This window comes from Mytilus trossulus, chromosome 1, assembly GCF_036588685.1.
Source record: "Mytilus trossulus isolate FHL-02 chromosome 1, PNRI_Mtr1.1.1.hap1, whole genome shotgun sequence".
Classification (NCBI taxonomy): Eukaryota; Metazoa; Mollusca; class Bivalvia; order Mytilida; family Mytilidae; genus Mytilus; species Mytilus trossulus.
The window spans coordinates 21824510-21838726 of record NC_086373.1 but is presented as its reverse complement, the minus strand read 5'-3'; the positions used below and the strand labels follow the sequence as shown (position 1 = coordinate 21838726).

Genomic DNA, 14217 nt, shown 5'->3' with positions numbered 1-14217 from the left:
GGACTACTTTTTTATTGCCTTCTATTTCCCCTGGATAGATGGTTTCACTTTGTAAACAGGGACCCTTAGTCTGATCCTGGACGACTAAGGTAATTGTTCACAGGAAATATTTAGGAATAAAACGTTTATATGTCTTAAAAAAATTAAAAAAAAACAATAGGGCAAACTCATATTATTTGAGAGGGAGGGGTAGAAAAAAGGAAAATTTCAAACAAAAAATATATTTATGTTACATGGCGAAAAAAATAATAAAGTGGCAAAAAATATATTGTTAAGGCAAAAGAGGTGGTGGAGGGGAAAAAATTGACCCAGGGGAAACCCTGCATATGACTTGACAATCTTGTTTATTAATGCCTATATTCCATTTTTTTCAAATACTTTCATTCAAATGAATTTTTCTTTGGTCATACTTATTAATAAATGTTAAGTTGAAAAACCAAAACATGAGTATTACTTAAGGGTAATTTTTTTCATTGAAAAATAAGATGTGATACGATTGTTAATGAGACAACTCTTCACAAAAGACCAAATGACACTGAAATTAACAACTATAGGTCAACATACAGCCAAAGTCAACAGTTAGCAAAGTCCATTTAAAAGCAAAATACAATTCTTAATTCTTTTTCAGGATGTTGGTACACTAACTATAGAATGTAAAGGTTGTATGAATAAACAGTTGTTTGACAAAGCTATACAGAATATATTGTGGGACAAAAATACTAAAAACTCAAATGGACATGTGATGGAAATTCTTAGGTTGAAAGTATGTATGATTTATATTTAGAATTTTTACTTATCCTATAATCCCCCTCTACAGTACAGTGTAGGGAACATAGAAAAAGCAGACTTTATTTATTCTGTCATCCTGTCTTGGAAGCCCTGTAACATGTGCAATTCTTGTGAGAGTTTTATAACATTCAAGACATACTTTCAACGCTACACAAAAGAAATAGAAAAATGGCTGCTGCTGCTGCATTTTTTGTGTTCATTAATTAGAACAGCATGTTACTTTTCAGACTGCTGTATCTTTTTTATTATATGAGATACAGAGAAAGCTATTGCATGGAAAATACTCAGGAGAGTATGATCTGTAATGTTAGGCAATTATTTTAGTGAAATTTTTATCAGGTTACCTGCATTTTAAGGTAATTAACAGGTAAAAGGTGTAATTTATTACATTTGTGTTGAATTTTGAATAAAAACTACTTTTAGTCTTCATTTATTTTGTCATATAATAAAGAAGACACCAGTTGCTTTTAATTCAGTAGCGTATTGCACCATACACAACATATTATGTAATCGTGGCACAAATAAGTGGCTCTGTCCTCAAAATTATCAGTCAACCTCTTTTTTCCTCCCTTTTTCTATGTCTCCTAATGATTGATGAAATCATATTTCCCACACATATAAAATGTTATTACACATTGAGATAAGAAGAAACCTTTTTACTAATCCTCCTTGTCAGTTTCACCATAGAAATGCTGAAATATTTACATATTTACAGCTGTGTTTCTGAATTCCACCATTTCCATTTGTCAAAATATTTGTTTTTATTTTCCTTCTATTTTCTTTCTACTGCATGATTTTTCTATAAAAATTTGCCGGGATTTCAAGCGCAAATGAGACCTTGTATATCCTCAAATCATACGAGGAAAAATTAAAAAGGACCCGAATGAAACCGAATGCTTTAAGAGTCCTGATGAAAAATCCATTGTCATCGGGGCATATGCCGTTAATAACAGTTGCGGACAGAGTACATCATCGTGGCATATGCCTTGTATAGAGTTGAAAGGGTTAATGAAGATCAATAAAGCAGTATAGACTTATCAGTGTGTCTTGTTTTACTTTGAATGAAAAGTATACTGTATATAATGAAAAGAAATGTGAAAGATGAGAATGTCTTTTGACAGGGGTCTACTGACCTTGACCTCAATAAAATGATTCTTTATATAATTTTTTTCTGATACAGGCATTTAGACCATTATCTACTGATACTGTAATGAAAGTTGAGCAGAATTTTAGTCTGTACACTCTTGTCATTGTTACAGAATTTTAGTCTGTACACTCTTGTCATTGTTACAGAATTTTAGTCTGTACACTCTTGTCATTGTTACAGAATTTTAGTCTGTACACTCTTGTCATTGTTACAGAATTTTAGTCTGTACACTCTTGTCATTGTTACAGAATTTTAGTCTGTACACTCTTGTCATTGTTACAGAATTTTAGTCTGTACACTCTTGTCATTGTTACAGAATTTTAGTCTGTACACTCTTGTCATTGTTAATTATCAAGTGTAGGTTTGGATACCTAGACTAGTTTATTGTTTATGTCTATTTTTCTTTTGTATTATTATTCTTATTTTCCAGAAATAGCACGTTTGCTTATAAGATAAGCCTGTCATGTTTTATTAGTTAATAACAATTCATTACTAGCAAAGTTTGATTTTATTATGCAGTAACGCAATTGACTTGAGACAAGACTTTTGCATTGGTAATGTTAATGCTAAAAGTACAAGATGTTATCAAAACTCCCACTTTTAGATGTGTACATTTGTAGAAAAGAAGTCAAATTAAACAAAGCACAACCAAATAGTATAGAATATGTGTTTTTATGGCCCCACTACGATTTTAGTTTTACCCTTGTCCGAAAATCTGAAATTCTGTCTTTCCGTAATACCGTCATTCTGTCATTCTGCAACAAACCTTTATACAGAGTTTTTTCCTAAACACTTTCAGATATTGGGCTGATTTTTGGTATGTGAGTTAACTATGGTGAGTTACAGATCATATTTAAGTTTCGTTCTGCTCCACTAATTTTTGCCGAAATTAAGGGCTTTGGACTTTGAGAAATTGTTGAAAATCACGGTTATACTGACTTTTCTAAATGCTTTCAGATATTGGGCTGATTTTTGGTATGTGAGTTAACCATGATGAGTTACAGATCAAGTTTAAGTTTCGTTCTGCTCCACCAAACTATCGAAATTACGGGCTTTGGATTTTGAGAAATTGTTGAAAATCACATTTATACAGGCTTTATTTCTAAACGCCTTCAGATATTGGGCTGATTTTTGGGTTGTGAATTAACCATAATGAGTTATAGGTCAAACTTAAGTTTCGTTCTGCTCCGCTTATTTTCGCTGAAATTACAGGCTTTGGACTTTGATAAATTATTGAAAATCACAGTTATATGGATTTTTTCTCTATTCCCCTCCAGATTTTGAGCTGATAATTTATATGTGAGACTACCATCATGTTTGTGTCCACATGTGTTTATGTTGAAATTGCAGATTTTTCAACTCTTTGGGACGGGGCCATTTGTGTTGCTTTGACACATCTAGTTCTCTTTGTTGAAGGCTATTCAGTAGTGCATGATTGGTTATATTGACTTCTTTGAACTCTTGTGGATAGTTGCCTCATTGCTAATCATACCAAATCCCCAGATTTTGTGATATGTAATGATTACCAAGTTTAACATTTATTAATAAGTATGACCAAAGAAAAGTTCATCTGAATGAAAGTATTTGAGAGAAAAATGGAATATAGGCATCAATAAACAAGATTTTTAGCCACTTCTTTCACCAAAACAATATATTTTTCGCCACTTTATTATTTTTTCACCAAGTAACCATTGTGTATCATCATACAGCGGATATAGGTACCAATCAAGCGGGCATGATTGATTTTGAATTAAAACAGTAACGAAAATCTTTGCTTTGTTTTATCAACATTCAGTGTACATTTCTCAACCTCTGAAATTCCTGCTCCAAAATAATTTTCACATTGATTTTTTTTTCTATTTATAAGACAACTTTTATATTCTAATAAACACAATTTTAAAACTTGTAAATGCACAAATAGTTGTGAATGTCTATCCCAACTTTAAATTTCAATACAATTGTCGAGACATTTACATGTTTTACCTGAAAGAAAACTAATACAGGGCAAAAGTAATAGTTACCAATCATAAACCCATCTATGATTACTCATTCCTTGAAACTTTTTGGGTAATAAACGAGTATGAAAATTTTGTTTTTGTGTATGGTTTACAGCAAAATAACTATGCACCGTACAGAAGGATTTATGTGTTCAGCTAAACAACGTACACAACGCTTCTTTTTGGAATAAAATATCAGGAAAAAAACATATGCATGAAAGATTTCAATGCCAATTATTGATGCAACTATACTTATTACACACGCACAGTGGCCTTCTATCAGAAAAAGAGTTGCAATGAATAAAGAATTATATCGAATGAGACAAGTGCCAACTTCTTTGACAAGTATTTGCACATGTTTTTGGTAATTGTTCTTGTTTTGGGAAAAAAATGAGACATCTTTAATCATCAACCTACGACCAAATCATTTCTTAAAACAGCAATTATGTTTAGATTGAGGTACACATTGACATTATGTGAACAAAACAAAGATTTTCGTTACTGTGAGTTCAAAATCGATCACACCCGCTTGGTTAGTACCTATATCCGCTGTACTGATGATACACGGTGGTAACATAAATATATTTTTCATTTGAAATTTTCTTTTTTTCTTGCTTTTAAACATTTTTCGTCATAACAACAGTTTACTTTTTTGGACTGACATTCTAAGAAGGAGAGAAGATGTCAAAAGTTTGCTTCAAACATGTGCGTCGCAAAGTGATTAATAACTCCTTCATTGTATACTGAAATCATGATTGGTAATTAAAAAGTCAGAAAACTTAAAAGTATATAGAAATTCCACTTTGATAATTTAAAACTATATAATAAAAAAAAAATGGATTTTAATTCGGTATCCAGAAAATATGACAGTACATGTATATATTAATCATAAACAGTGATTAGAACCACAAAACATGACAGCAAATCAGCATCCAGAATAATGAACAGTATAGATGAGGGCCTCTGGAAGTTGACCTTGGTATGTATTACAGCCTATATACAGTATACCTCTATTGTCAATGTCTAATGAGGTAGGCCAATGAATACCTAACTGATCCTTAGTATTCATCTGGTGAAGACATTGTCCAGTATCGCTAACTATATAGATCATATGCTGATTATCGTCTGTTATTATAATATTGTTAGATATTGTTGTCACTAAGTCTTTGGGTTGAAATTTTTTGATTTTATTGTTATCTAGATTGCCACTATACACCCAACTCACTCCATTGTTTTTATCTAATGCAACTATCCTACCACTCCAGTTTTTATCTAGAATATCTATGACATAAACATTGTCATTATTATCAGAAGTTATTCTTCTAGGAACTGTAAAGATAGGCTTTATTATACTATTGTAATCTAAATGGTACACTTTCTCTTTTCTCCCATCGACATTCATCACTATCACTTGTCTTGGGCCTTTGACAGGAAAGGGTGATCCATTTTCTCTTGCCCCTACTATGATGCAATTACGTTTTGTTACATGGACAGTAATGGTTTGTAGAGGAGCAAAATTGTATGTTGATTTGTATATCTCTCTAGTAGTATGTGAAAGTATTCGGAGGAAAGGATCTTTGGTAGATATAAGTAAATCCCCTGTTGGTAATACAGCTATGCTAGATGAATCTATTACAACATATTTAAATATTTGAACTGATCCTTTGGTCAGCTGTATTTTCTGCAAGGTTTTATGTTCACATTGGTTTATCCACAATGTTCTGTCATCACAGCATACCAAATCTTCAACAAGTGGTAGTTCAGTTTTATTTTTTTGTACCACTTTGAATTCCGGTTTCTCCTGTGTATTATCATCTTCCAGTTCAGTCAGTTCGCCATGTTGTGACTGTAAAATTGGCTGCTTTCCAGGTACATATAGTAGCAACAGTCCTTTTAAACTGATGTTTACTTGTAACTTTTCTGTCTTGTCTGTTCGTTCTTGTTTGAATATGCTGAAAATTTCATTGGCATTGTTTAAACCTAAAGTTTTATTTAGGCTATTTCTTCTAAATTCGAGATCCCTGTTGATCTTTTGTAACCTTTGTTCATCCTGCATCAGTGATTTTCTAAGATTTTGTTTTCTTTTATCAAGTTCTTTCAACAGGTTCCCAGTATGCTTTTCAACTTCATTTTTCAAAACTTTTTCATGACTCAAAATTTTCTGCTTTTCTGATTCAAATGTTAACTCTTCTGAGTATTTCATAAAATTCAATTTAGATAATTCTTTCCCAGTTTGAACCATTTTCTCCTCAAGATCAGAATGAAAAGTTTTGATAGCGTTCACTGTAAGCTGATAACCTTCATTTAATTCAATTATGTTGTGGTCTTTGTGGATTTTACGAATACACAAAGGGCAGATAGCCTCCTCACATGTTTGACAGAATAAACAACAGTTTTGTCCAGTATGAACTTGACATGGTAAATTACTAAAGTCTGGACTATCCTCAATAGGTTGTTGGTATGAAGCAATGTCTTTAATGTCTATAATTGTATGCTGGTCTGTGGATTTCACTTTTTTATGAAGTCTCTGACATTTTATACACAGGAAAAAATCACAATGTAAACCTTCCATTTGATCTCATTGGATTCTTCACACATTTGGCATACTATTGGAACCTGTCCCTCTTGGAATGAATTTGATAATGCCATTTCACAGATCTATTGTATCCAACTCCTATACTCATGATACTGGTTGGATCCAGAAGAGTCTATTTCAGTTGATTACTAGGTGTTCAAACTATCTTCTTGTGTCAATATAACAGATATTTTCTTAGGTTATATACTTGATTATTGTACTTATCTTAACAAAGATATAATGTGTACTATAGGATGAGTTAAATATTAATTATCATAAATTGATTGTTACAAGGACACAAGTACACATGTACTAAGTTTTTATTACATCTTTAAATATTATAAATTGATTAAAATTTGATAATAAAAGTCAACTGCCATGGCCAACATGGCTAGAAATGAAACATACCAGTAAATAGAGGTTAATTGTCTAATATATTGAAAACTTTTAAAACAGAAAATCTGACAAGAGCAAACAATATCTTACTTCTCAATCAATCAATTAATCTAATGATATTGAAATTATAGAATTTTTCAGCAATTTTGTAATTTTTGCCTGTAAACTTAAAAAAGTATATAAAAAAAACAACAGAATGCTTGAAAAGTCTACAAACATGCCAATTTGTATGTGGCCATATATCTATTCCTAATTTAAGTTCACGGGTAGTAAGGTCGTCATATCGAGGAGCGTTTAGTACAGTAATTTTGTCATAGTTTGGATAAGTTTGACATGACGGTGTTAAGTCTTTTTGATGACAATCAATGCAAAAATGTAAACATTGGGATATTTCATAAACGAAACTTCTGATCATTAATTCAAGCTGGTAAGTACCTTTGTATAAAGTTAATATGTTAGTACATCACAAGTTGTATCATATGGTTAATGATTTAATACAGAACAAAGCTTGCGTATGTCAAAATTTAAAACTTGCTTATTGGTTTATCGTGAATAAAAAAACTTATTTTCTTACAGTTTGTTACATCACATATATCTTCGTGATATAACACTGCGGTCAATTATTCTGAAAAATACCTACTTTTGCAATTAATTCAAAATTACTGAAATATCTGTGTCATGGTTTGGTTAATTCGTGTCATGGTTAAGTTCATGTTCGACATGGTTCAGTTATGTAATTCTTGTCGTGTATAATGATGTTACTATCAAAATTAACAAAAATCGTTCCAATTGAAACATAAAAGGACATAAGAACGCACATACAATGTAGTAATATATTATAAGTAGATGCAATATGATTGCCAATGATATAACTATCCACCTGAAATCAAATGACGTAGATGTTAGCAGCTATTTGTTATCAAGGGGCCTTCAACATTCAACAATGAGCAAAATCATATTTCTAAGCAAGATATAAAAGGCTGCGACAAAATTCAATGTATAGGAATTCCAATTAGAAAACCATCTGCCTAATTTCTGTCCAAAATAAATAGCAAAATATGATACACAGTTACAAACGATATTCACGGCATTACAGACACTTAACTTGAGACAGTATAAACAAAATATTGCGGAGTAAAACATGTTTGCGGGCTCCCCAACCTCTTCTTCGCCGTAACCATGCCACACAGGTAAAACTCACCAGATCGGGTTTAAACCAGAAAATCAAGTAACAGAAACACCAAAAAACACAAATAAAGTACAGATATTTAGTGGGACATACTTTCAAACTAATAACAAATAATAAAAAGTCATGATTCTTAGATAGCTTCTTCTAAATTTCATAGTGGAATTATGCTGCCAATATTGTGAGCATCTTTGGATTATGTCTAGCAATACATAACGATATATATTTAACACTGTAGTTTAATTGAATAGCATTATATGAAACAATATTGAGAGGATCCTATTTTTTTAATATTTGTTTCTTAATTTTTAAATCTTTCATTGCCGCAGTCATATTATAAACTTGAATCATAAAGAACTTATTAAACAATACTAAGTTTATTTATTTCAGTAGCTATTCAATGTTTGACCAACCCCGAAGATCTACTGCTAAACGTAAAAGTGCAATCGTGAACCCATATGATGGATTTGCACATGGTGCTCAAGAAATCATTGTCAGTACCATAAAAGAGCATGTTATGATATCTAAATATGTCATTATCTGGAAAATGAGACAATATATCATTTAAACTTTATGAAGTTAGAAATGAATCAGTATCACCAACAGGTTCAAATGACCCGTCTAAAGGAGCAATAGATGCAGTTGCATCTGAAAAATTGTATGAGCCCAATTCAATGCATTTGTGTAAAATTTGGAGCCTTATCGTGTAAATTAATAACAAACACCAAACAAAATATGAATTTGACTGCGTTGTTTTTATGCTAAACGTATTCATTTACACAAATTGAAAAGAAGTTATAAACTACGAAATCATGAAAATATAAGTTTTCAAAACAGGCATTCATAAGCGCTAACTATTGTGAAAGGAAGGGTTTTACTCATTTGATTTCAAAAACATATTCACTGAATTCCGAAGTTGCGACTCATCAAAAATGTCCAGAACCTAGTGACGCGACATGTTATCCTATGTCATACCTTACTGATTTACGCTATACTGAGACTAGTTTGGTGGTTTCAGATCTCTGGCTGTCTCTGTCCAATTTATTTACCCATTTTATAGAAACAGGCAGATACAGAGTTTGGCCTATTTAATTTATCCTATTGTTGAAGAATTCATTCTTGTGTGGTTTGGTTTTCAATCCTTTTTTCAATCACGTTTATTAATATACCACCTCATACTTAAAACTAGATAGCAGGAGTTTTTTTTCACAAAGTATAGAAACTATAATACATAAAAAGTCAAATATTTTAAATAATTTAATGATATTATACACGATGCATTTATACAATATTACAAAGATTTTTATTGATTCGTAATAATAATTGATAATCTTGAACATTATATCGGCTGAAATCCAAAGTTGGAGTTGTGATCTTTCATATTTTAAATTCGAACTTTGAAAGTACTTTTAATTGTAATTTCACCTATTATAATTTTAAAACCAATAAGTTTTAAAACTGTTGTCCATGCTACGCGTAACCATTCGGTTTCGTAAATGGTTGACGACTTATGATGTCCTCTTAATATCTTTTGGTTAGTTTTGTATTTGGGTAACTGTATCATGGACTTATAACCCTACATCTCCTTTTATTCATCATAAACTGGTTCAAAATTTAAAATAAAGAAAAACCAACAAATGTATAGTTTTCTAGAAAAGAAAAGGAAAAACAAAAATTACTTTTTGACAAGCTGCCACTTTTGAGTAGAAGTCTTTAGCTATTTCACTAGTGATGCGCTCATGAAATCCCCGTCAGAGTCGAGCATAGACATATGTAGAAAAGATTATATGAGAAACAGAAGCAACGCTTTGTCTTTTTTTTTGTAAAATTTTATCGAAAGCTAGTTTAAAAGAGCAGTGAATTTTAAATTTATATTGTAGAAAACTTTTCGAAAAGTAACATGATATGTTTAATTTACGCTTTTACGATTACACCCACTAAATTTGGTTAAACAGGCCATTTTCTTCTCAGGCAGTTAATATATAGTGTAACTTCGTTCAATAACAGGCGCTATCAATCAAATTTTCAGTATTAAAGTGAAACACATATATATTTATTTCGATCTAAACCATGACAATCTTGACCAAAACCATGACGATTTTCAAGACTCTTAACCGAACCATGTCAAACGCTTAACCGAACCATAGCAATTCCGATATCTTGCTTATTCTGTGTTAATTTCGTGAAACAACAATTCCAATATAGATCGTTTGACCTCCAATACAGTTTCAAGCATCTTATTTGCTTTTTATCTGCTCGTGTGAATAGAACTGAGGCAATAGTTTGGGGAAACAACATAAATTAACCATGTCAAACTTATCCAAACTATGACAAAATCACTGTACTAAACGCTCCTCGATATGACGACCTTACTACCCGTGAAGTTGTGGTCTTGAAATATTTTTTTTTTGTATAGTTCTGTTTTAAAAACTTTTTTTTTATTTTCTCAAATATATAATGGCTGCTTGATATAAACATCTATTGTACAATAATATTCTTGACCTTGATCTTACCATCCTTATTATTTTATCAGCATTAAGTTTTCATATTAGGTCAGTTTCTCAATTACAATAAGTGATACATTACATTAATCAAATTTTCATTCATATATGATGGTTGTAATGGTTATTGACTGTTTGAGAAAATTCATCTGACCTTGATCTCATTATCATGGCTATTATATCAGTATTTTGTTTTTGCGATTAGCAATAAAATTAAGAATGGAAATGGGAAATGTGTCAAAGAGACAACAACCCGACCAAAGAAAAGAAAAAACAACAGCAGAAGGTCACCAATTGGTCTTCAATGTAGCGAGATATTCCTGCACCCCGAGTCGTCCTTCAGCTGGCCCCTAAACAAATATAAACTAGTTCAGTGATAATGAATGCATGTATCAGTAATGGCAACTATATTTGATATTTACAATGGCTGTAATGGCTACAGGTCATTTAGACAGGGTGCATGTGGCCATTGATCAGTAATGTTTTTGTGTTTATATCTATATTAGAAATTTCAAAATCATAGGTCCACTTAATTTCAGTTTTAAATCATTTGAAGGTGTTCATGTTTGTCTGACAAAACGTATCTGACTTTTTTTTACCTAATTTTTATGGTTCATTGGTCAATTAGAAGTAATCATAAGGTAATTTCCTCAGAAACCTTTAGCAGTTGTCAATGATATATGTTGTATATAGTGATTGTGAGTTGTGAGGAGTACACATCTGTCTGGAAGGGTTCATCATAGTTGACCTCATTTACATGGCTTATTGGTCAATTTTAAGTTTGTAATGAGACCTTGACCTCAATGACTTAAAAATCAGTTGTATTTATATATAACCAGTAAAAAAGGCAATAATATAGCAGCATGGTCACTTTCACTTTGATTGGTCGTAACACATATCTTTAAAATAAAATTTAAATATAAAACAAAATGTAGTTGAATTATTATTCCTAAAGTTTTCTGATCAAAATGCTGATCTTTGATATCCAATTTATAAAGGGGAAACATCTCACCAAATTATTCATTTAAATAAAAAAACAATCTCAAGAAAATATCAATATTTTACCCTAATGTTGAATGATTAAAGGTAAACCTTAAGATTCATAATAACTAATTTATAGTTAAAATGCCTTGTGTTCATTGACACTTTTAGTCAGATTATAGATTGTCAGCACTTAAATGAAATACATCAGATTACTTGATGAATAATTCAGAATTACTGTCAAAGTTTTATTTAACAGGTGTATAATCCAGATTATAGAGTGTTATAGTTAACATACATGTTCATGATCTATGATAACCTTGCATAAGATTGATTGGCCAAATATATGTAGATCTATAATACTCACAAAATAGCTTTGTTTTTATCCTCCAGTTAAAATATAAATTACCTTTCAGATTTTAAGCTAAACAAAAGCTGATGACCCACTCTAAATATTGTTATATTTGATATTTTCTATTTTACAAAAATGTTATTATCCTATGTACTTTACAACTTTTACTTTGTTTTACTATTACTAAATCTGTGACAGAATTTCTTTAGTATGATATTAATTACATTTGTTGTTTGCTTTAAGTAAAATGCAGTCTTTCTGGAAATTATTTCTTATTTTAATGTATGAACATTTATATTATGCCAGCTACATTACACAATTTGTTCATAAATAAATAGTTGTGCCAGAGTTTTAAAGATATTAATTATAATTTTAAATATTCCTTTTTGTTGTAGGGTTTGTTATCTACTTCAGAAGATAAACGTTTAGTAATACAAGGAGTACAAGAACTATATGATTCATTTTATACAACACCATGGGAAAAAACAGAGGACAGAATTAATAGAATTGTTTTTATAGGTAACACTTTACTTAAGATTTTTTTTGTTTTAACACTAAACAAAACGTTTGCTTATTGTAGAGACACGTGTCTATTGTTGAAACCCTATACTGATCTTTAAACATCTTTTGTGTGGTAAAATTGCTGTCTCATTGACTATACCGAATATATCAGATATCAACTAATGCAAACTCATTATAAAATATATTTAGGGAAGACATCAAAAGTTCAATGAAGGATAAAAAACTTAATTCATATAGTTTTTTCACTGACAACCCACCCCCTCTTAACTTAAATTGGGAAAAATTGATTTACCTATATGTATATATGAGATGTTCTCTGTATAAATGTAGATTTCTTTCAACTAGAACACTTAGTCACTTCAATATCTTACTTTGTGAATTAACATGGCAGAAAAAAAGTAAAATCACAAAATCACTGAGATGTTCTCTGTATAAATGTAGATTTCTTTCAACTAGAACACTTAGTCACTTCAATATCTTACTGTATGAATTTACATGGCAGAAAAAAGTAAAATCACATTAAAAACAAAATTCTGAGGAAAATTCATAACGGGAAATACCCAATAAAATGGCAAAATCAAAAGCTCAAACACATCAAATGAAATAGATAACAACTATCATATTCCTAACTTGGTAATGGAATTTTCTAATTTAGAAAATGGTGGATTAAACCTAATGTTTTATCTAGCTAAACCTCTCGTATGACAGTCACATAAATTGTCATTATTTTGACAACGATGTGTGAACAAAACAAAGAGACATAATAGGTATAAATGTTAAAATAGGGGAACAACTGTCAACATTGCATTATAATCTTAATCGCTAAAAATACAAACAAATAACAGAAAAAATCAATAGACATATAGACAAAGCACATAAGCAAAATAAAGGCAACAGTAGTATACTGCTGTTCGAAATTCATAAAATGATTGAGAAAAAAACAAATCTGGGTTACAAACTAAAACTGAGGAAAACACATCAAATATAAGAGGAGAAACACAAAGAAAGGTGCCAGGTTTATAATTAAATATGCCAAAGAAACATTTTGTCCACACAAGACTTACCAGTGACGCTCTGATGAAAATAGATTCAAAAGCCAAAAAAAAGGGACAAAGTTGAATAGCATTGAGGACCAAAAGTTCCAAAAAGTTGTGCCCAATTTGGCTACGTTTTTCTGCCTGGGATAAGAACATCCTTATTATTTAGGATAATTCATACTTATGCAAACAGTAATTTTTTATAAAATGACTATATAATAGATATTAATGATAAAACCGGTGACTAACTACAAAATAAAAACAGAAAGATAAATAACCTAAACCAGCATATAAAAATTCACAGCCATGTTAGCCAAATTTATAAATGCACCATTTAAAGTGACGTCACATTTGAATTTCTAAAAATTTCCCAAAAATAAGATAGAATTAGGATAGAATTCAAGATTAGGTTTGTAATATTGGTATAACATTTATTAATAACAAAGAAAATTACAATACTGATTATTATCGCTATTTTGTGCATTTTTCCTTTGATCTTTTTTTGTGATAATTTTCATATCATGCTACTCGCCTGAGATGGAAAAATTATCGCCAGTAACTAAGCATGCACGTGGCGTTACTAACGAAATTGACACGAAATTGACAGCGTTGTCATAGGTAAAATAGCGATAAAAAGATTATCACTGGTCATCTCAACTCGATTGCGTTTCTCGCTTTCGCCGTCCCGGCTCAAGCGAGAAAATCAATCTCGTTGAGATGATCACCGATAATCT

At 30.9% G+C, this 14217-nt stretch overlaps 1 protein-coding gene across 2 annotated transcripts in view; it reads left to right on the top strand.

The window, feature by feature from the left end:
* Nucleotides 1-14217, top strand: part of LOC134718848 (zinc-regulated GTPase metalloprotein activator 1B-like) — a 49591-nt gene that overhangs the window by 32551 nt on the left and 2823 nt on the right. For both annotated transcript variants that reach the window (XM_063581647.1, XM_063581658.1), the window contains exons 12-13: nt 629-763; nt 12320-12443. In XM_063581647.1, coding sequence (XP_063437717.1) covers nt 629-763; nt 12320-12443 — 259 coding nt within the window. The remainder of the gene's footprint in view (nt 1-628; nt 764-12319; nt 12444-14217) is intronic.